Here is a 23,074-nt window from a genome sequence, read left to right on the forward strand (position 1 = left end):
AATACTGACACAAAACTACACGAGTCAAAAGAACAAAAGAGAGGAGCAGGAACAACCTCAGGAACATTCAGCTCTCTGATCTTTCGGAAAGCAGCCAAATACAGTCACTGGAGGAAAGACAGTCTCTTCCGCAAATGGTGCTGGGGAAACTGGTTATTCACACGCAGAAGACTGACTGTCTCTCACACCATTGCCTAAACTAAAATCAAAATAGATCAAAGATCTAAATGCTAAAACAGAAACAGTCTCCCACAAGAAAAAATAGGTAAAGCTCTTGAAGACAGAGGCATAGGAAAGGACTTTACTAAGATCCCCAATTGCATAAGAAATAACACCAAGAACCAACAAATGGGATCATATCAAATTAAAAAGCTTCTGCACAGAAAAGGAAATTAAGAGTGAAGATAACCTACAGAATGGGGAAAAAATGTTGCCAGTGACTCCTTACACAGAGGACTAATATACAGAACATGTGTAAAGAACTAAAAAATACCCTCCTAAATAAGACCCAATCAAAAAGTGAGCAATCAAAAGGGACAGATACCTCTCAGAAGTATGAATAGCCAATAAATACATGAAAAACATTCAATGTCTCTGGCCATTAGAGAAATGAAAATAAAAGCAACACACATTCCATTTCATTCCAGAAAGAAAAGCCATCTCCAAAAACATAGTAACGAATGCTGGCCAGGTGTGCTGGCTCACGCCTGTATCCCAGCACTCGCACTCAGGAAACTGAGGTAGGAAGATTGCTGTGAGTGTGAGGCTAGACCTGGCTACATAGTGAGTGAAGGCCAGCCTGAACTATGCAGAGAGATCCTGTCCCAAAAAATGCAACAACAAAACAAAACAAATCGTGCTGGTGAGGCTGCTGGGCAAAGGAAAAGGAGCCTTTGCACACTGCTGGTGGGAATGCAAACCCGTACAACCCACTGTAGAAATCAGTACAGACATCCTCAGAAACCTAGAACTAGAAATTCCATTCAATCCAGCTCTTGCCCTTCTAGGTATCCTCCTGAAAGAGATAAGACATCACACTTTCAGGGATACACATATATTATGTTAGAGCAATACAATCCCAACAAGCTAAATGTTGGAAGCAGCCTATATGTCCATCAACAGATGAATGGATAAAGAAAATGAGGCATTTATACACAATGCAGCGCTACTCTGCTTGTAAAGGATAAACCTGAGCCACTGTAGGAAAATGGATCCACCTTAAGACCATGTTAAGCGAAATAAATCAGATACACTGCCTGATTTCTCTTATATGAGGAGCCTGAAATATAAAGAGCAAAATAAAACATGGGTATAACAGGAAAAAGGGAGTTTTTGTTTGTTCTGTCCTGTTGTTTTGCAAAAGGGAAGCGAACCAAGAGACAGGGAAAAGAGGGAGAGGAGGAAATGGGATGAAAAAAGATTGAAATATGTCATGTGTACGCACAACTCCCACATACTCAGGAATGCAGTCGTTATGTACTACAAACGTACTAATAAAAAAAAAATAGTGTGTGTGTGTTTGGGGGGGGGGGGTCCAGAAGCTTGGTTAAGTTTTAAATGAGAAAACCAGTAATTTCTGTGAACATGCCCGAACCCCAGATCCTACTCATGGCTGAGGCCAAGGAAAGGCCAACCACCCCTAAACTATTATTTTGGGAGAAAGAACTGAACAACCAACCAGGGAGAAGCTTCTCTAACCTCTGGGAGCAGTTTGCCCTGAGGTTGGGCAGTCTGTGCTGTCACCAGACCGTCCACTGTTGGTCACCCTGACTGCTCAACCATGCTGACACCCAGCAGCACAGTTATGAAGTCTTATACTTTATTCTCAAAAGCCTCACCTGGCAAGTACTTTTTAATATATAATCCATTAATATTCAATGCCCCAAAGCTCATTCGGTTATCAGTGGATTTCTCATGTCCAAGACTATGGATGTGTAACTTCCCATCCACAAAACAGATGTCAAGGAGTTAGGATCACACTGTAAAAGGTACAGTTTGGATTCATAGGAATCCTCTCAAGGATCCAGAAGCTGTGCCTTCACAGAAAGAAACAAACTGAGAATCAGGGGAGTAAAACACAGCAAGAAAAATACAGGCAAGACAGGTAAGTGATCCAGATAGGCTTTTCTCTTATGAATGACACAACATATCGAGAGGATTAGGGGGTATATTACTAGGGATTGAGCCCAGGGACTTAGTGCTGAGCTGTAGTCCCAGGTTTTTGTTTTGCTTTGCTTTGTTTTGTTTTGTTTTTCGAGACAGGGTCTCTCTATATAGTTCTGGCTGTCCTTGAACTCACTATATAGCCCAGGTTAGCCTAGAATTCAGTGAATTCTCCTGCCTCAGCCTCCTGAGTGTTGGGATTACCGGCATGCACCTCGTCTAGCTCCCAGCTCATTTTTCATTGTGAAGACAGCATTTCACTAAACTGCCCTGGCTGTGCTCAAACTTGCATTTCCTGCCTCAATCTCCCACACCCACCCGGAGTGCTGGGATTACATTTGTGCATCACCACACATGACTACTGGGAAGACTTTTGTACAAGAAAAAAGGCAGCAGCCGTGGTCAGAGAAGCAGAACTACACAGAGACGCAATGAAAGCTGAGATGGGTAGGCTCCGAAAAGACCACCCAGCCCAAGGAGACCACTGTGTTCACTGCATGCCAGCTGCCAACAGCTGGCCGTGATCACGTGGAGCCCTGTGTCAGGAAAGCCTCCCCTGAGAGCCCCTGCAGTGGGAGGAAGGAGGCAGGGGAGGCATGTCAGGTCCCCAACACTGGCCCTACACCATGGGCCGAGCTGGATCCTTGAGAGGTCGCCTAGTTATTAATTACAACGGTAAGTCGGTAGGTGCCTCTTATCAAGGCTTCTGGTAAAGTGAATAATTATCCCACACACGGGTACATCATAACTTTTCAGATCCGAGTAAGGATGAAGCAATTCACAAATGCAAGATTTCCATGAAAGGAAAACAGAGCTAGGGAAGTTAACAGTTAAAAATGAAAAGCCAGGTGTGGTTGTGAGGCAGGAGGATCCCAGTTAAAGCCCAGCATGGACAATGTGGAGAAACTATCTCAAACTAAAAAGTGAAAGTCCGTAGGTTCAATCCTGAGAAGGAAAGGGGGGCAAAGGGGAGCCACCGAAGGCCCCGGAGGAAAAGGCCACATCGCTGCCACTCAGAACAGTGAGAGGCAGGGGCTATGGGGGGGACAGTGCAGCACCTTAGGGTCCACGGCCTCCGCCAGAGGATCAGGGGGTAGTGGTCCTCAAACTGCATGGCAGCCGTGTGAGCCACCGGTTTCCATTGGGGATCCTGGATTTACTCAGAGGATGCTCCATTTACAGAATTTCTTCCTGGACTCTCACCATCGAGGAACTCCAAAGACCACTCCCTTCCCCTTCCTGGAGCACATATGTGGGGAGCACAGAGAAGCCTGAAATTCCACTGCCCCATCCCAGCTAGGCCCGGGGGCTGCGGGGAGAGAGGGCTGCCTTTCCCTGCTTCACCTGTTGCTGGGAGAAGGCCAGCCGACATGGGAATGGGAAGCAGCATCCCTGTGACTTCTCATCCCTTTTTGTAAAGAGGGCCTGGGGCACTGTGGCTGCTCCTTTCCCTCCTGAAGGGTGGGGAAACCCAGCATCCTGCAGGTAGGGAAGGGGCAAAAGAAATGGTGTCAGAGATGCCAGATAAAGCAGCCCAGGCCTGCAATTCCAACTCTGGGAGGCTGAGGCAGGAAGGTCTCAAGTTTGAGCCTACCCTGAGCAAATCTTGAGACAGCAAGACCATATCTCAAAAATGTAAAAGGAACTGGGGTGCAGCTCACAGTAAAGGAACTCGACTCCTAGTCAATAAGAAGTAAAGTAGGCTCTAAAAGGCAGCCTGTGAGCAAAGGTCCCCTTTAAAACAAACATTACACAGCAAGTCTGGATAAAACTTCCACCACATGGAAACCCAGCAATGACTGTTGAAAGATTTGTCCATGTTTAGTTAAGCAAGAAAGTAACTTAAAGCCATGTCTTTTATGGGAGAGAAGTCACATAGATTATGATTTGAAATCGGAAATATTTGTTCAGCTGGGAAACAGCAGTGGAGAGCAGCAGCCCCAGAGCAGGGCAGTGGAGCTCCCAGGGTGGGGAAGCAGATCTGCCAGGCAGAGGGACAGGGAGCAGTGCTGGCTGTCACCTCCGGGGGCTTAGCATTAATCCCCCTAATGAGGCCAGCAGCTGGGGACTCCTCACTGTGAACACTGCTCACTGAGGCTTCCCGCTTGGGACTTATTCCTTCAAAACTTGTAAGATTTTCCTTTAAAAAAAAAAAAAAACCAGATGAAAAAAAACTAAGCTTCCCCAAAAGACTAGGCTAAATATTAAACTAAACTATCCCTGGAAAGCCAAACCACAGAAACCTGAGCTACATAAAAGATTAAAAGTAACCAAATCACTGATTTAAAAAAAAAAAAAAAAAAGCTCACAAGATAAACTTTTCAAAGCAAGAGTTCCCCAATAATGAAGACCTGGCACCAAGATTTCCACTGTCCTCCAACAGAAAAGAAAAAGCAAACAAAAATTTCAGTAACTGATTCCTAGCTACATTACTGGCACTTGATGACCTGGTACAGTAAATTTGCCCTACTTTCTTATACCAGCCATCCCCTACATAAAACGTCAGTGGACTACTAAGAAATGCAGTGCCCTATTATAGAGCTGACCAAGACACATTCAGTGAGTGAACCACACACTAGGCACTGATCTGGGGCAAAAAAAAAAAAAAAAAAAAATCTCCTGTCCCCAAAAGCTTAGGGTCTGGTGAGGGAAAACAGACAAGTCAGAATGAGATAAACACAGACACACCTGAACCAGGTGTGAGCTTAGGTAAGTGAAGGCTTTGGGGAATGAATGGCATCTAAGCTGCGGGCTCAGTAATTAGTGAGAGTTAACAAGGGAAAGGAGCAGGGATGCCTGACAGAGCCAGTGTATGCAAAATGCCCTGGAATAGAGAAGTGGGTTGCAGGGTAAAGCACTCTGTGGATCATGAGAATTTCAAGCTGCAGCTGCAAGGCACTTGTGCGATCTGGAGGGGACCTTGAAGGGACCACACTGCTGATCCCCTTCACATGTATGCAAAAGATTGACTCTCTCTGCTCTACGTGGCCTAGCAGCCAGTAGGAAGGTGCCTTAGACTCCACTCCAGCATTTTTGGGCTTCTGAGGTTTGAACACAGAAACTGTGAAACCCCACTGCCCTACCTTACAGTTTAAAAGTATTTTCTCAGCTTTACATAGAGAATAAAAAAGATTTAGAAAATCAAAGCTAGAAGAATTCAGTTTTGAATCTAGAGGTAGGAGAGTCCAGAAAAGCTGACCTGGGTAAGATATCAAAACTCCTCATTAAACAGGAGTGGTAATGCACACTTGTAGTCCCAGCACTTGGGAGGCTGAGGCAGGAGGATCATTGTGAATTCAAGGCCTGCCTAAACCACATAACAAGACCCCATCTCAAAAAAAACTGAAACAACTACTGCCTCATATCTGCCGCCAGCACACAGTGGGCACTCAAGTTAAATTCACGAAAGGCTTACGAAAAACGCAGAAGCAGGCCTAAGGGAGAGCCAAGTCAGCAGCTGAGGACGGGAGATAAATGGCAGCAGGCCCAGGAGTGCAGTCAGCTGGCTTAGGTCAAGGCTGAGAAGCCAAGGCCCGCAAACCCCCCACCCCAGCGCTGACGCCCAACTGGCTGCAGCTGTCTCTTCTCTCATGTCTCAAAAGGCATCGCTGTCAACCAGCCTGACGCCAGCATGCGCCTCCTTCTACCTGCTCACCTGCTAGGAATGCTACATCTGCCCTGAAAAATGACAACATGTGCTCTGTACCGAGACCTCTAGGTCCTGGAGAATCTTCTTTTCATGCATGTCCCTGACTAGAGTCCCCACTCTTGGGGCTGCGGCTCTACCACCATCTCTGTGACACTGAAGTGCTGACTAACTGTGCTCTGACCATGGTGCACGGGGAACTGGTCCCAACCATATCGGCCTCCTGTCCTGAAACCTATCCTTGTTTCTCAGGTGGCAAAAAAGGCTGTGCAGGGCTGGCTCAGCAGCAGCCTGAGACAGGGAGTCACGTGGGCTTACCTGACACACTCAGGGCTGCTCTAAAAGGCAGAGGCGGCAAAGAAGTGAGGAAGAAGGCAACGTGAGGACAGAGGGAAGAAGGGAAGGACTCTCCCTGAGGGTGAGGAAGAGATCTCAAGGTAAGGGAGCAGGCACCCCGGGCAACCTGGAAAGCAGAGATGGAAAGATTTTTCTCCTAAAAGAAACTAGCCCTATAGACACCCACTGGATGGGTTCCAGAATCCTAGCTTCTAGAACTTCAAAAGAGTTAACTTCTGTGGCTTTAAGCCATGAAGTTTGTGGTAATTTGTTATAGCAGCCACAGGGAACCTGTGACTTACTCTTGCTTTATTTTCACACATAAAGCATATTTTCTATGACACCAGTCACCCTTGATTTGCTTAAAAACAAGTCATTGTATCTCACCTCCCCCAAAGCAAGGGGCTCTAGAATACAACAAGAACAGTTACTAATCTTTAAAGCTAAAGACACAAGGAGCTCATTATGGCATTTTCTCTGTGTGTTTGCAAAATATAGCATTATAAAAAGTCACTTAAATTCCTAAGGAAGGTACCACATTCGATATTATCCCTCATCAAAACCAGGTAAGTGAGTTTTCTGCCAACATTGGAGCAAGTTTCTTTAGTTTAACACTGTATCGAGCTACTGGCTGGTGATTAAGGGACACATGATAGAAAAAATATGCATCTTAGCCAGGCATGGTGGCACACGGAATGTAATTCCAGCACTTGGGAAGCTGAGGCAGGAGGATCACCATGAATTCAAGGCTAGCCTGAACTACATGAAGATTCAGGCACAGTCTTAAAATAGTAATAATAATAATAATAATAATAATACATCTTTAAATATATTCTCAGTATAGCAGACACAAGGGAGCTAAGCAACTGAGGAAAACTTTTGTGTATAACCCATTTCTTCAGGCAGAGGATCATGGAGCAAAACAATGTGCAAAAATTTTCCTAGGGGCTGGGGATTTAGCTCAGCGGCATAAGCGCCTGCCTTGCAAGCAGGCAGTCGTGAGTTCGATCCCTGGTACCGATAAAAACGAAAACTACACACAAAAAAAAATTTTTCCCAAGTACTGCATTACTTTCTGCTGATCACACATAGTAAATCCATGAACACAATTCTAATCAACACTCTGTAAAAAGTCAAAAACCAGCCAGATGTGGTAGCAAATACCAATAAACCCAGTGCTTTCAGGGGCTGAGGCAAAAAGGTCACGAATTTGAGGTCGGCTTGGTAAACTCAGGAACACCCTGTCTCTAAATAAAAAATTAAGGCTGCAAGTCCAGTGGCAAGGCCCTGAGTCTGAGCCGCGGATGGTGGTACACACTATAATCCCACCTACTTGCAGTTAACCCCAGACTGAGGTTAGAGGATAGCAAGCTTGATGCGACCCTTACAAAAGGTTCTTCAGAAGCCAGAGACCACGCCAGAGGCCTGTAGTCCCAGCTATTCTGGAGGCTGAGGCAGAAAAATTGCTGGAGCTCAAGAGTAAGTAACCTAGGCAATATGAGACCCTACCTCAAAAAAATGAAAACCCTTCTGATGCCCCAGCATGGTGATGATGCCTATAACCCCAGGACTCTGGAAGCAGAAGCACAAGGATCACAAGTTTGAGTCCTCAGAAACTTAACCAAACCCAGTCTTCTCCACAGCAGGTAGACCACTAGGGTATCTTCTTCCTATATTTAGGGCTCACTAAAAGAAGCAACTGAAAAAACAACTACGGAGGTCCACATACTGCCCCTTACAAGATCAGTGCGCCCTACGTGTACACTACACTAGGTTAACCTGAAACACAAAAGCTGAACAATGAAGAGGGAGCTAGGAATGTGAGGAACCATAAAAATAAATGAATGGACAAGCAAAACATAAGCTCTGTTAAGAGTCTAAACCAAGTGCAGTGATGCATGTCGGTATTCCCAGCACTCGGGAGGCAGAGGCAGGAGGACCCTTGAAGTTCAAGAGCAGCCTGGGCTACAAAGTGAGCTTGAGACCAGCCTGAACTGCATAGCGAGACCCTGTCTCAAAATAGACCAAATAAATAGATAAAGTAAGAAGAAAAGAAAGTCTAAAATACCACATTATCACCAACCAGAGCAAGCCGATTAAACAAGATATATGTACACATTTGAATGACACATGTAGGAGGGAAGGGGTTCTGGACACAAAACACTAGACCAAACAAAAGTAACAAGAGGAACACAGAAATCTCATGTGAGTTGAATGAATTCTAAAAAGCATCACATACCTCAGTTCAACCAGCTTACTAAGCCACACATAGGAAACAAAAACAAAAGCCTGAGAACACTGATAATAACTTGTCAATATAAAGATATTAGTATTTCTAATATCTCTATTAGGAAAGACCATAGGCAATAAGAAGTTTTCTCATCCTAAAGGGACAAACTCTTAAGAGTAAGATTGTGTCTGGCATAAAACGATGTAGGATTCTTCAGCAAGCAAAAGCAGAGAGAGGTGGGGAACCTCCTTCCTACTGAGGCTTTTCTGGTTGCTGATAAAATTAGAAATAGGATTAAGAGTTCCCTGCCATTTCCAACTGATTTACTGCTCTAAATCCCTACCTGGAGACTCCTCCCTTCCTCCATGTTAACCTTGTGTATTTTATTCATTAAAATCGAAGGCAGAGAGTGAAGGGCAAAGTGCAACAAAGGTTTTGCACAATTTAAAATGCACATGAAGACCTATCTCACCATTAACTCGAATACACACTCTTTTTTCAAAGACAGCTAAAGCCCCCAAGCAGCCTTAATTACCCAAGGTTATCCATAAGTAAAAAATAAATCAGGGGCTGGGGATATAGCTAAGTAGTATACAAGCGCTTGCCTGGCATGCAAGAGGTTGTAAGTTCAATGTTTGGTACCAATAAACAAACAAACAAGCAAGCAAGCAATTACTTGTGAGTAGCATTCTGTCCTTGAGATAAAAAATTCCATCTGCCTCGTTTAAAATTTGGAAGGAACAAAAACCATATTCAAAAAAAAAATTTTTTTAACTTTAGTTCCAGGCTTTGAATCCAGATAAAACTTAGCACATTCCACCCTGCTTCTCCCATTCAATGCAATTGTAAATAAAATCTACACAGAATTATGAAGTGGCTATTTGAAGACTTTGAGAAGGAAATGGAGGATGTAAAGTATTGCAGAAGCTAAGGAGGTTTGTTTACCTCTCTTTCTCCCTGGTACATTGCAGCATGGACTCAGCAGTGCAAAACCCATAAGGTGTGGAGCGGACCCAGGTGGAAAGAATTGAGAAGCCTTGCAGTCCTCGCCTGAGCGTAGAGAAGTTCCCTAAAACTGCAATGGAGATGATTCCGAGAGGACATGTTGAATCTTGCTTTTTTCCTCTGCCTCTGATCACTTAAACCCTGCACATGGGGGTGTAGGAAATGTACAACCAAACAGGGTACTTAAGTTTTTCTGGCTAGAGAAACAAAAAGAGAAGCCCAGGGAACCCTAAAATGCTAATACAATCATGGAGAGGGATGCACTCAGGCAAGTTATTAGCAACTGCTACTTTTAGCCCCAAAATATGGATGTTTGAATCTGAATCTAAACAGCATGTTGAATATTTTCCAAGCTAGAAAGAGCTACAGTCAGGCTGGAGATGTACTCAGTGGCACAGAACCTGCCTGGCAAGCACAAAGCCCCAAGTTCAATTTCTGGTAACAAAAAAAAAAAAAAGACCTGTGGTCACCCCTTGTTGCTTTGCTACATTCTGCCCACCATGAACTGTCTCTTCTCTGCAAGCCCTGTCTGGTGTACCAACCTGCCTTGGAGCCAGCCAATTATGCACAGAAACCTCTACAAACCAGGAGCCAAATAAACCTTTTCCCCTTTAACTTTGGGTGTCAGATATTTTGTCTCAGCAACAAGAAAAGCAAGACAGTATTTGTTACCAGAGAAATAGGATCACTGCTATGACCATGCCTGACCATGTGGGTTAGGAGCCTTTGATGCTGGCTTGTGGGAATGGGAAGAGTTAGGAATGGTCTGGAGGTGCCAGCATAAAAAGCAGAGCTGGAACACGTTAGGCATTACTCAGTGAGAGATTCTAGTCATCAGAAGACCAGAATGTTGACAGAAATTATTGTGGTAAGACCAGGCTTCGGTGGTTTCTGCTAGGGAAAAGGACTGCATTGGTTATTGGACTCCAGATAGTGTTGTGCTATGCCTTGACAGACACTTTGCTCAGGTGCAGACTGTGCCTGAGACCAAGATTAAGGGCAGTGGGCTAATTAGTTAAACTAGTAAAAGAAATTTCAAGGCAGACTAATGTTGAGGTGGTGGCGTGGTTACTGTTGAGAATCAAGAGCAAAGAGCCCAGCAGAATGATTTAAAATGTTTTGAGTTCAGCCAGGAAGGAAGCTCCAACAAAGCTGGGGACAGCAGAGAGGAGCAGAGAAGATCTTGACTGCTGAAAAGCAATAGAACAGAAAAGATGGCGTGAGCACATCACAATCAGCAGCAGGACTCTACCTTTTGCAGCCTTAAAATTCCAAAAGTGAAAGACTTTGCTTTGAGAAGAGAGTCCCACAGCACCATGTTCCAGGATGGGAGTGGCCTAGGAAAGCTGTTCCTTAGGATTTGGTTCATAGTCACTGGACTGCTACAGCCAAGCGGGAAGGATGCCTGGCTGCTTCTTAACCACATGGTGCTAGTTTTAGGCACATACAGAATGTAAGAGTTGTGGGGTCAGGAAGGCTTCCACCCAGATGGCAGAAGAAGGCCTGGGAGACCAGGTAGTGTGTCCCTAAGAGGGCAGTGTGTGAAGCTGTGAGTACGAAGCCAAAGACGCTGTGGAGACTCCAGAAGTTTGGAGAAGACAGGAATGTGGATCATGCAAGAAATGCTGCAAGAAGCAAGCAAAGCCAGCCAAAGAAAAAGGCTATAGGAAGTACAGCCACCAGAAATATCGTAGGGGCAGTCTCACCCAGGTCCGTTAAGAATTCACAACTTGCCACACATTGCTGGGAATGGTGAAGTGGAACAGTGGGATTTAATGTTTACCCTGCTGGATTTTGGTCTTGCTGTGTTCCCATTCCTTGCTACCCCTCATTAGTAACTTTTGGAATGGAAATGTCTATCTTGTGTCATTAAATGTTAGAAGTGTTTACTTTCGTTCCTTTGTACAGGGACTCACAGCCTTAAATCTCAGAGCAGACTTTGGACTTGGACTTAGATTCTTCAGCAATGCTGAAACCTTTGGGACTTAAGCAGCTCTTAGAGATGTACTAAATGCCTTTTGCATAAAGGAATATGCATGGGTCTCTGGGGAGCCATGGGAAGAATGTTATGGCTTGTATCCAGATGTCCATCTCCCCCAAGTCTCATGCAGCCAGAGGTGGATCTTCTTCAGAAATGGCTTCTTCTACTGTTTGTGATGCTGAGACTGATCCATGGAGCAATGCTAGGCTCAAAGGCACTAGAACTAAGGGTTTGAACGATAACCACTCATCCTATGTAGCCTGGATTAGATATAAAGATTAGAAAGAGCTGTGGGCCTTCTTTGCTGCTTTGTTACCTTCTGTCCACCCTGAACTGTTCCCCCAGCCTTTTTTCTTTTCTTTTTTTTTTTTGGTCTTTTTCCTTTTTATTGGTACCAGGGATCGAACTCACAACGGCCTGCTTGCAAGGCAGGCGCTTTATGCCGCTGAGCTAAATCCCCAGGCCCCCCTCCCAGCCTTTTTTGAGACAGGGTCTCACTATGCATTTCAGGCTGGCCTTGACTCACTTTGTAACCCAGGCTGGCCTAAACTCCTAGTGATCCTTCCTGCCTTGGCCTTCCAAGTGCTGGGATTACAGGTCTTTTCCTGTAACTTAACCATGAAGTAAGTCAACATCCAGGCCTCAGACTGGCCATCACTGGGTGATATGTATGTGTCAATTCCAAAAATACTTCAGAAGCTTCAAATACAGAATTTAAATTGGAACTATAGTCCAAACAAGGCTGGTTACAACTTGTAACTTGAACCAAACTAAGTAAACTGCATCCAAAAACAAAAAACAAAAAAAGTCAGCATTCTCCACACTATTTACACAAGACTTAGAGCCTCAACACTTAAGATGTCCTAGATACAATCCAGAATTACGTGGCATAAAAAAAACTAGGAAGAATCTCAACTCACATAAAAATAGAATGACACAGAATAAACAAGAATGACACAGATGCTGAAATTACTTGACAAAGACTTTTAAAGGCACTTACTAAAAGGCCTCATTATTACCGGTAGCTTAGAAAGAGGAATAATAAAAATACTTACAAGGAAAGCATTTTCCTAAATAATGGTTCAGAGTTTTCCCCCAAATGCAAAAGGCATAGACCTACAGAGAATTCAAAATATACAGTGTACCCAAAACAAAGCAAACCCAGAGAAATCTACCTCTTGACACATAACTGCTGAAAAGTCAAAGAAAAATCTAAAAAAAAACACAAGAAAATGACATCATTTGAAGTGCAGTGGTCTCAGCTGAAGGTTACATTGCCCTTAAGATGTGTTTGGCAATGTTTCTAAACACTTGTTTTTTGAAACACAGTCTCACTATACAGCTCAGGCTGGCCTTGAACTCACAGTAATTCTTAGCCTCCTTAGTACAGGGATTATAGGCAAGTGTGACCACACCCAGCTGCAAACATTCTTAATGGTCACAATTTGGGAAGCAGCATTGGTGTATCTACTAGGGTAGAGGCCACGGACGCTACTAACACAACCATGCTGTCTTCTAAGAAATTAATTTCAGCAGGGTGTGGTGGTGCACTCCTGTAAGGCAGGAGGATCACTGAGTTTGAGACCAGCCTGGGCTACAAAGTGACTGCAAGGCCAGCCTGAACAGCATAGTGAGACCCAGTCCCAAAAAGACAAAACAAAACAAAACAAAATCAATCAATCATAACTATACAGCCAGTCTCAAAGTAAAAGGATCAAAAAACACATGCCTTAATTTAAAAAAAGGGCTGGAATGATATTTAATTGCAGATAAAATAGATTTCAGAGCAAAGAAAGTGACCAGAAATAAAGAAAGACATTATTTCACAATACAAGGGCTAGTTTGCCGCATGTGATGGTACATATCTGTGATCCTAACACTCAGGAGGCTTAGGAGGATTGCCATGAGTTTGAGGCCAGCCTGGGCTACATAGTAAGACCCTGCCCCAAGTTGCTGCCAAGAAGACAGGTGGTTAGTTCACCTTAAAGATACAATAATTCTAGATATTAATGGACCTAACAATAGGTTTTTAAAACATATCAACCAAAACAAACAAATCCATGATTGCAGTGAGAAATTTTAATTTGCCACTCTCAGCAATGGATGGAACAAGTAAATACAAAACTCAGCAACCAACTGGGGCTGACATTTATAAAGCATCACCCAACAACAACAAGACAGATTTTCTCTATCTTAAAACAGATACCAAAAAAAAAAAAAAAAAAAAGTGAGAAGGATATATTAACCAAAACAAAAAATTTTTTGAGCATAGGTATCAATGTGCAGCCTACACAAGCCTTGGATCTTGCAATCCTCCTGCCTCAATCTCCCAAATGCTATCAGAGGCTCCCGATTTCAGTATGGATGGATGGATGGATGGAAGGAAGGAAAAAAGGAAGGAAGGAAGGAAGGAAAGAAGGAAGGAAGGAAAAACCTAGAAATCTGCAAGACATTTTCACTGACAGAAAAATTGCGTAAGTACTACCTGAAAACTGGAAGCATATGTTTAAAAGAAAATCAATGAAGCTGGGCGTAGTGGCACATGCCTATAATCCCAACACTTAGAAGGCTGAGGCAGGAGATTCACTGCAAGTTCGAGACCAGCCTGGGCTACAAAATGAGCTCAAGGCCAGCCTGAACTGCACAGTGAGACCCTGTCTCAAAAAAAAGAGAAAAGAGAAAAAAAAAAAAAAAAAAAAAAAAGGAAAAGAAAAGAAAATCAATGAAATCAAATGCTCCAAATTTTTGAGGGTGTAGTTAAAAACGGATAAATCTCTGGCCAGGTTAACAAAGAGTTAAATCAAGCATGGTGGTGCACACCTGTAATCCCAGAATCTGGGAGGCATCTTGCAAAGCTAAATATAAATACAAAAGATCAGAGGTTGCCAGGGATTAGGTGTGTAGGGGGAGGGATAAGAATAGAACTATAACACGGAATCATGAGGAATTTTTTTGGTGTGGTGGAGCTGGCAAACATCCTGACTGTGGTATCTTACACATGTGTTAGAACTGTATACCTGAGGAAAAAACAGATGAGTTTAATGTATGTTCATTTCACACAAATTAATTCTGTATTTTATTATAATAAGACAGGGGCTTAAAGCCACCAAAAACACAGAGATAAACAGAGCCAGTAAGACTGGCATCTTCCCTCAGGGCTGTCCAAGTCAGCTGCCTGCTGATCTGTCTGTCCTGAAACCCCATTTCCAGAAACCCCATGGATCCAAAGGTGTGCCCTCCACTGGACTTCCAGCTTCATTCACCCCAAGGAAGCCGAGACGGGCTCCATGTAGTTTATGTGTAATGAACAAAGTGCTCCTGATCATCAATCTTGAATAATTTTTTAAACATGAGATCTATTTCCCTCTTTTCTTCTTCAGTTCAGTAATTCATCTATATTTTGGTTCCCTATCAAATGAGTATTAAATTTACTCTTATAGTTGATCCACTTCAATTAAAAATATCTAAGTTCCTTTTATAAGAAAACAAAAGGATCTCAGATGACCCTTTTGAGAACCCTTTTTAGAATCCTTGACATAAGCAGCAAAACGAAGTCACCAGGGCTGGGGCTTGTAGCTCAGGACAGAGCTTGTGCTTAACAAGGCCCTCAGTTCTACCCCAGCACCAAAAAGGAAAGTTACCCACAAGACCGCTGCAATACTAGGCAGTGCGCTGGCTTTTGCTCTCCTACGCCTGTCACGTTACATTTGTTCTGAAACAGTTTTACATGAATAAACTGCCTCTCAACATTTTGAAATAGTCACCTCGTTTTTCTCTAATCATCCATTTAAAAAAAAAACAGATGCACAGACATTCCATAAGCTAATTCTTAAATCTCATTTTGATTTTCATCAAGATTTAAATCTACTTAATTTGATCCTCTATTCTTTATATCGTGGTATTACTTAGACCCCAGTTCATATCCGATTCATTCAGTTCAAGTGCTCTCTCTGCTTAACTTAGGTTTCTAAGAACTGAACACTTGGTGGGCATGGTGGCACATGCTGGTAAAACTCAGCACTCTAGAATGCGAGGCAGGAGAATCACAAGTTCTGGTCCACCCTGGGAAACTTACCCTTCCAAAATTTAAGAAAGGCTGGAGTTTGTAGCTCAGTTGGTTCAATCCCCAGTAACACACACAAAATCAAAACTTAACCATGGATTAATAATTTTGTATAAACACATTTTTGTGATTTTTAAAAAATAGAAAGAAAACAGTAGACAAAAAAGAAAGGAAAGAAGGAATCCAAAGCACAGTGTAGGCTGTGGTGAGGCTTTTAACCTTATTCCTCACTTCAGTCTCACTCCATACCTCATTTCTTTATGTCTCTTTTTTGCAGCTTGAGCTATTTGGCAATCTGCTTGGTTTACGAACAACTTCTAAACTACCTGCTTCCCTTCTAGGTAAGATATATGGTTATAATTCAATTTGTTATCCTAACGCATATTCTTTCAAAAATGTGCTGAGTGACACCCACTCAAAGTACTCATAAGAATGGTCCAAATAATGAAATCCAAATACAGTAAACTTGCGAGCTTGTAGCTATACATTTGAAAACTCACTGGTCAGCCTTGTAGGATGCCAAGACATCCATACTTATAAAAGATACTAAATGGGGTTGGGGGTATGTGGTTATGCCACTTTTAAATATAAACTGCTTATATTTAAGTAATCAAGTAACTATAGAGAACAAGTTACTCTTTGCAAAAGCGTTCTAACAAACAAATGAAGTGGTAATAGAGCTAGACTATCACCATCCTGCAACCACACAATACTGAATCTAAGCAGTAATCCTTGGTGACGCACACCTTAATCCCAGAATTCTAGGAAGACAAAGCAAAAGAACTGCAAGCTTGAGCCCAGTCTATACATATTTGGTGAGATCCTGTATGGAAATTTAAACATTTAAAAAAGAGCTAAGGATGTAGTTCAGTACAGTTCAGTTCATTCCCCAGTAACACAAGTAAATGAGTAACACTGTACTTTTTAATTTTTTTTTAAAAAAGGCTAGGACTGAAGCTCAGCATGAAAGCCCCAAGTTAATGCTCTATACCACAAAACAAACAACTCCTCCTTTCTTGGCCCTCAAGCAGCAGCAAACCTGACAACATTTTGGCATCTAGGACTTCATCTTCTGAACTGCTGGACAGTAAGTTTCTGTATGTATGTACGTATGTATGTATGCATGCATGTATTGGCTTTTTGACAGCCAAACTTGCTATGCAGTTCAGGTTGGCCTTCAGCTCACTTTGTAACCCAGGCTAGTCTTGAACTCACAAAGATCCTCCTGCCTCAGTCTCCCAAATGCTGGAATTACAGGCAGGAGCCACCTCGCCCTGTGAGTTTCTGTGTTTAAACTGCATGGTTTATGCACTTTTGTTAAGCAGCCATGGCTAACTAAGACAGAGACAGTTAACTTTTAGAGATATGTGCTTTAGCATGTTACGATGAACTGAGATAAGGCCTAAGATTTGCTTCTAAATAATCTAGGAAAAGAGGGATAACTAGAGATGTAAAAATGAAACAAGATCAGCTAACTCTGCAATGTCTTGTTTATCTTCCTAAGTTACCTGTTGGGCCCACTCTTCTTTTTTCATGCCACAGCTTGTGTAGCAAAACAGAATCATTTACGCCATTTGGCCATTTGTTTCTCATTGCATCATTCATTTTACCCCTCAGTCTGAAACAATCCAGTCAAACCCTGTTTTTAGACAAAAGTATTTTTTGTCTGTGGCACTAGGTCTCTCCTACTGCAACGATAAGGAGGCACAGAAGTCTGGCTGTTTCATTTTCAGTGATCCTCAGATTAACCATGGCTTCAGAACCTAATGCTTCCACTGTAACAGCGCTAACTTTCCACGACCTTCCAAAAGTGCTGACAGAAAACAGCTGGCACGCCTGAGGACACACAGAGAGCCTTCTCCCAAGTGAACACAACACTCCCTGTCTTCGATACAATGCCGTAGAGCTCATCCCACTCCGAACAAACCATCAGCAAATTTGCTTTTGTTGATCAGTATATCAAATGATCAATAATGTTTTAAAAGGGTCAACAGTGAGATGTTCCAAAGTCTAGTTCTAAGCTTCTCTCATGTAAATAATAATTTTAATCTTGTGTCCCTACATCTGACACATGAAAACAGAGGTATCACCAACTTAACGGTGCCCCCAAAGGACTATGGGAAGAGTAAAATGAATTACAAAAGTTAAGGAAAAAAATCAGACACAGCAAAATAAAAGTTTGTTTTTTAGGTTAGACTTTAGCCAGAATGGGGGGTGTGTGTGTGTGTGTGTGTGTGTGTGTGTGTGTGTGTGTGTGTGTGTGTGTGTGTGTGTGTGTGTATGTGCAATAAACTAAGAGCTTGTGAAGTCACCATAATCTAAATTTCAATTGGCATTATGAATGCACTAAAAGATTTCTATAAGCAGGCACAGTAATGCATACCTATAATTCCAGCACCCTGAAAGGCTGAAGACAGGAGAACTCTAAGTTCAAAAACAGCCAGGGCAACTTATCAACTTAGTAAGACCCTATCTCAAAATAGTATTCAAAGGGGTAGGGTGCAGCTCAGTGTAAAGGCCCTGAAAAAAGACACTTGTGGAGCTTAATCTTAAGTCACCACTTCCCTCTACAGGGTATTTCTAAATACATTATGTAACTTGAAAATCCTTTCTGTATACCAAAGCACAACTTCTTGCAAAGACGAAATGTAATACTGAGGAATCTGTGTATATAAAATATTCTGAGTACAAATGATTATGAGAAAGGGAATCAAAATTCAGACGAGCATCCTTCAGCTCACCACCACAGAATCATTCCCTGCATCATTTTAACTTATCCTCACAGAACTCTTATTTTAAAAGTTGTTAGTCTGCCTTAGTGTGATATTTTAGAACCATTCTTCAAAGAATAAGACTTGATGTGAAAAAATAAAACAAATAGCTACTATTTATCTTTTAAAAACTGCCCAAATACAGAGGCTTGTATTTAAATATACAATAGTTGACAAACCCAGTAGAAAAACTGTTATCAAACGAGCCTGTCTGGATCGAAGGAGGAAGATAATACAGTTATACAAAACGCCCAACTTTTTTTCCCAAAATATTTCAGAGAGCAGAGTTTTCAAGAATGTTCCATATGCCTACAAAGAAAAGACCACATTAAGACACAGACCATAAGAAGGATTTTGTGTTCCACTACACCCAAAGCTGGAAGGAAGGAAAAATTAATAATAGGCTTAGACACTTAGATGATAATCTTAAATAAAGTGATTCTTACCTCCCATTGTAAGTGTGGCGGGATATTTCGTATCTGGAGTCTCCGAATCCTGTGGAAGAATTTTAAAAATATATTTAAAGAAAAACAACATATAAAAGTACAAGATCTTAATACCCAACAAGGAAGTTTAGAAACCATTTAAAATATTAATTTTATATTAACTATATAATATATAAAAAAAATAGAGTCCAAGAAGGAAACAAGAAAGAAAGTTAATCACAGGATGCATATTGAGACCATTTGGAGGTCTGGCATTGTTGGACTGTTATGACATATTTTAAAAGTTGCTAAAACTGGCACATAAAATGTTTGAAAAACATTTCATCTGATAACTATATTCAGAGCTGAAACCCTTTTTCTTCCTATTTAAGCCTCCCAGGACACAAAGCCTTCCCTTAGTCCAGATGTTTTTATTCTGAGATCACAGCCAAGGGGACCACGAATTGAGTTCAGGGAACTCAGAATTGAGAAGAGGTGAGAATCACGTATTTTCACTGTCACCTGACTGAAATTTAATACTGTCTTCAGTATGAGTGGAGGCAATAAACCATCACAGGACAGTATTTATGATTTTGACATCAATATAAATCAGGTATCTCTATGCTTCATTAAGTTGTTGCAGGTCTTTAAACATTGCCCACACTTAATGCTGTGAATGAAATCTAGATACTCTGCTAGAACCTCTTGCTTGTGTTAAGCACATATTACTTCAAGTTTTACGTTTGCTAGCTATTTTGAAATGTTTCCTTGATAACCTTATAAATTTTATGTATTTAAAAACTTTAAGAAGAGGTTCATAATTTCCAGACTGCCAAAGAAGTCCACATACTACAAAAGGCATTAGGAACCCCAGCTGGCAGGGGATCACAACTTTAACCCCAGTCAGCCTGGCCAACTTAGACATTTAGTGAGAACTTGTCTCAAAAAAAAAAAAATTTTTTTTTTTTAAGTTTTTTTGATTTTTTTAAAAATTCTTTTTGAAACAGGGTCTTGCTATGCTGTTTAGACAGGCCTTGAGCTCACTTTGTAGCCCAGGCTGGTCTCGAACTTGCAACGATCCTCCTGCCTCAGCCTCCCAAGTGCTGGGATTTCAGGAGTGCATCACCTCACCCAGCTGTTTTAAAAAAAAAAAAAAAAAAAAAACTTTTAAAAAAGAATGTGGCGGTAGTTCAGTGTGAAGGCCTTGGTTTCAATCCCTAATACGGGGGGGGGGGGGGGGGGACCCCAACTTAATTCAAATCCCCCCATCCCACGCATGGGCAGGGGGTAACAAAGAAACAGAACGTACTATAGGTGCCTCCAACTAATTACTCTCTTAATTGAATTTAACATTTCAGGTGAAATAATTCAATTTCTTACAAAATTAGAACTACAGTGAGCTCCTTCCAGGCACAAAACACCAGTTTAGATTAGATCCACAGATTAGTCCTTTGTCTCTTCCCTGTTCCCAAAGCAAGAGAATGATTGCCACAGCTGCTGCCTGAACTCTGCAGAAAACGAGCCAAATCCAGGTACACGGTACTCAGTGTGCAATCGTAACGTGGAGGGGCAACGGGAGAAACACTATGACAGAATTTTTAAAAAAGCAAATCATCAGGGTAGACTATACTTAATGCTAAGAGAAGAGTGTTAATTTAAAAGAAAAAAATCAAATACTACTTTATTAGAATTTCCAGATAAGTGCTAATTTGGGATTTAAAACTAGCTCATGGCGGGGGCCTTTCTAGGGCCCCCTACACTTTGGGGTAGCTGTGTAGCTTCCCCTTTCCTGCTCCTTTTTTTTTTTTTTTTTTTAATAAATTGTTTTCCTTTATTTAAAAAAAAAAAAAGTAAAAGTAACTTGTGCTCATAAGCAGAGCAGGTATTACTTTTCTATAAAAGGTTTTTTAAGAGAAAAGTCCAAGTATGATGTTAAGCACCCATAGCCTCAACTAAGTAAGAAGCTAAGGTTGGAAAGAAAAAAAAAAAAAAATCACATAAGCCAATTAACACAAATGAAGTCTAGACTATAGAATGAAGCCTCCATCAGACAAACCAATCAATGAATGCTTAAAAATACACCATAGAAGCCAGGTGTAGTGGCTCACACCTGTAATCCCAACACTCTGGGAGGCCGAGGTGGGAGAATTTAAAGTTTCAGCCAAGCCTAGGCAACTCAGCCACTTGGCAAGACCTTGTCAAAAGAAAGAACATATAGCTCAGTATGAAGGTTCTGGCTAGGTAATTTTCCAGTGCCAAACAAACAAGTAACACTCTTAATAAAGTTTTCTAGGGGCCAGGGATATAACTCAGTGGCATTAGCATCTGCCTGTCAAGTGCAAGGAGACATGAGTTCAATTCCCAGTACCAAAAAAAGTTTTCTAACATGCTGCTACACACTGCTTTAGCTATCATAAAAATTACTCATGCTACATAAACATTCTGCGTAACTAAGGAGTAAGAATTACTTGTTATGGGGCTGGGGATTTAGCTCAGCGGCATAAGCGCCTGCCTTGTAAGCAGGCAGTCGTGAGTTCGATCCCCAGTACCGATAAAAAGGAAAAAAGACAAAAAAAAAAAAAAAAAAAAAAAAAAGAATTACTTGTTATACGTATGCAAATAATAATAATCTATTTTAACCAAGTACCTTACACAGCAAAGACAGCAGCAGTATTAAGAAACTATTCACCCTCAAGGAACTAATTTTTGAAGAGCATTTATGTTAGCAAAACTTTTTGCAAAAATGTACACAGGTAAATGTAAAGAGTTCAAGTCAATTAGAAGTTAATAATTCATATTTTAAAAACAAGTATCTACTGCACAGTTTCTAGCAAATTCTTTAAACAGAATAGTTTTTGAACATTAAAAGTAATCTAGTCAGGTTAGGAGGTGCACACCTGTTATCTCAGCATTCAGGAGGCTGAAGCAGGAGGATTACTGTTAGTTCAAGGCCAACATGGGCTACATAAATGAGTTCAAGGCTGGCCTGAACTGTATAGCGAGAGACTGTCTCCAAACCAAACTAAACTCCCAAAAAAGTAGTCTATTAGCTATGTTTCCCAAGGAAATTCTGTTCTTCAAAATGTACATCCAACATTCATTAACTTAATCCAGAATGAATTAATTTAATCCAGAATAATTATATACCTTAAATGGTTGTACAGTTTCCATATCTGAATTGCTCAAGTCTCATTTTAGATAAACATCCAGAATCATTTCAATTAGAGTTAAGTGTTTTGACAGCCAGAATTGTTCTTTCCCATTTACCCAGGAACCAACAGTTTCCCCGCTGGCTTCTAAGATTTTGCTCCACTCTTAAAAAGAACCAGAAAGCTCAACAGGAACAGGAAGCAACCAAAGGCAGGACTAGACCCAGGCAGTGCAGAAACATGAGGTTCCGGTGGGGGGAACCCCTGGCCCCTCAGCTCTGTTACTGAGATGGCTGCACACAGTTAAACACTGCTTCTCTGAACATCTGCACTCAGCCGTTCAGAATTTCATTTGATTTAGGTTTGATTCTCAGTATTTACGAGTCAAGAAAATATTCACAACCAGGCGTAGCGCTGCACCCTTGAAATCCCAGCACTTGGGAGGCTGAGGCAGAAAGGAGTCTGGAGACAGCCTGGGTAACATGAGTACAAGGCCAGTTTGAACTACATAGCAAGTCATTGTCCCAGAAAAGCAAACCACCACCGATAAACTCTAAAGAAAAAAATATTCGTTTTAATAGATTGCACCTCCTATACTGTTATTAGAGTTAAACTTATCAGCAAAATACCTCCTCCTATAACACACATGAATAGCAGTCAACAGAACACACGGTTTGTGACAACAGAGACCAGGCTTCTTTTCACCATGTATTCTAGGTCCAGAACACTACTTGGCACCTTGTGAATACTCAACTGGTAGTTAAAATTTTTACAGTACATAGAGGGGGAACAAAAACACAAAAGCTCATCGCCCCACTGTTAGGAAACTATTAACATGTCTAAGATTTTCTTACAGCGGATAAAGGAACAAAATAACTGCCGTACAGATCTCTGACCAACAAACAACATCCTTTAAAAAGTGCCCCATGCAGAGCTAAGCATAGCTCAGTGGTAGGACACTCATCTAGCACACACAAGGCCTAGGTTCATTCCTCAGTGCCATACTGTGTTGTAATTATGGTTTTTTATTTATTTTTTTGGTACCAGAGATTGAACTAACCACCTCACACTTGCCAGGCAGGTGTTTATGCCACTGAGCTAAATCCCTAGCCCTGTGCTGGAATTGTTACTATGAAAAGTCAATTAAAGAGTCACAAAAATTAGGTTTAAATATAGGGTAAAAAGCCAACAAGAGAGGCTCATGTACATGCCAAAGAGCACCTTCAAGATTTTAGTAACCACTGGCTATGGTGGCACACACCATAACCCCAGCCTTTGGGAAGCTGAGGTAAAAGGACTGCTGTG

General features: G+C 41.7%; 1 protein-coding gene across 2 annotated transcripts in view; it reads right to left on the reverse strand.

Moving 5' to 3' along the window:
- Positions 1–23,074, reverse strand: part of Igf2bp3 (insulin like growth factor 2 mRNA binding protein 3) — a 126,642-nt gene that overhangs the window by 55,522 nt on the left and 48,046 nt on the right. For both annotated transcript variants that reach the window (XM_063239455.1, XM_063239463.1), the window contains one exon: positions 18,642–18,690. In XM_063239455.1, coding sequence (XP_063095525.1) covers positions 18,642–18,690 — 49 coding nt within the window. The remainder of the gene's footprint in view (positions 1–18,641; positions 18,691–23,074) is intronic.

Source organism: Cavia porcellus, unplaced genomic scaffold, assembly GCF_034190915.1.
Source record: "Cavia porcellus strain 051 isolate PalLab524CR breed Dunkin Hartley unplaced genomic scaffold, mCavPor4.1 scaffold_2, whole genome shotgun sequence".
Classification (NCBI taxonomy): Eukaryota; Metazoa; Chordata; class Mammalia; order Rodentia; family Caviidae; genus Cavia; species Cavia porcellus.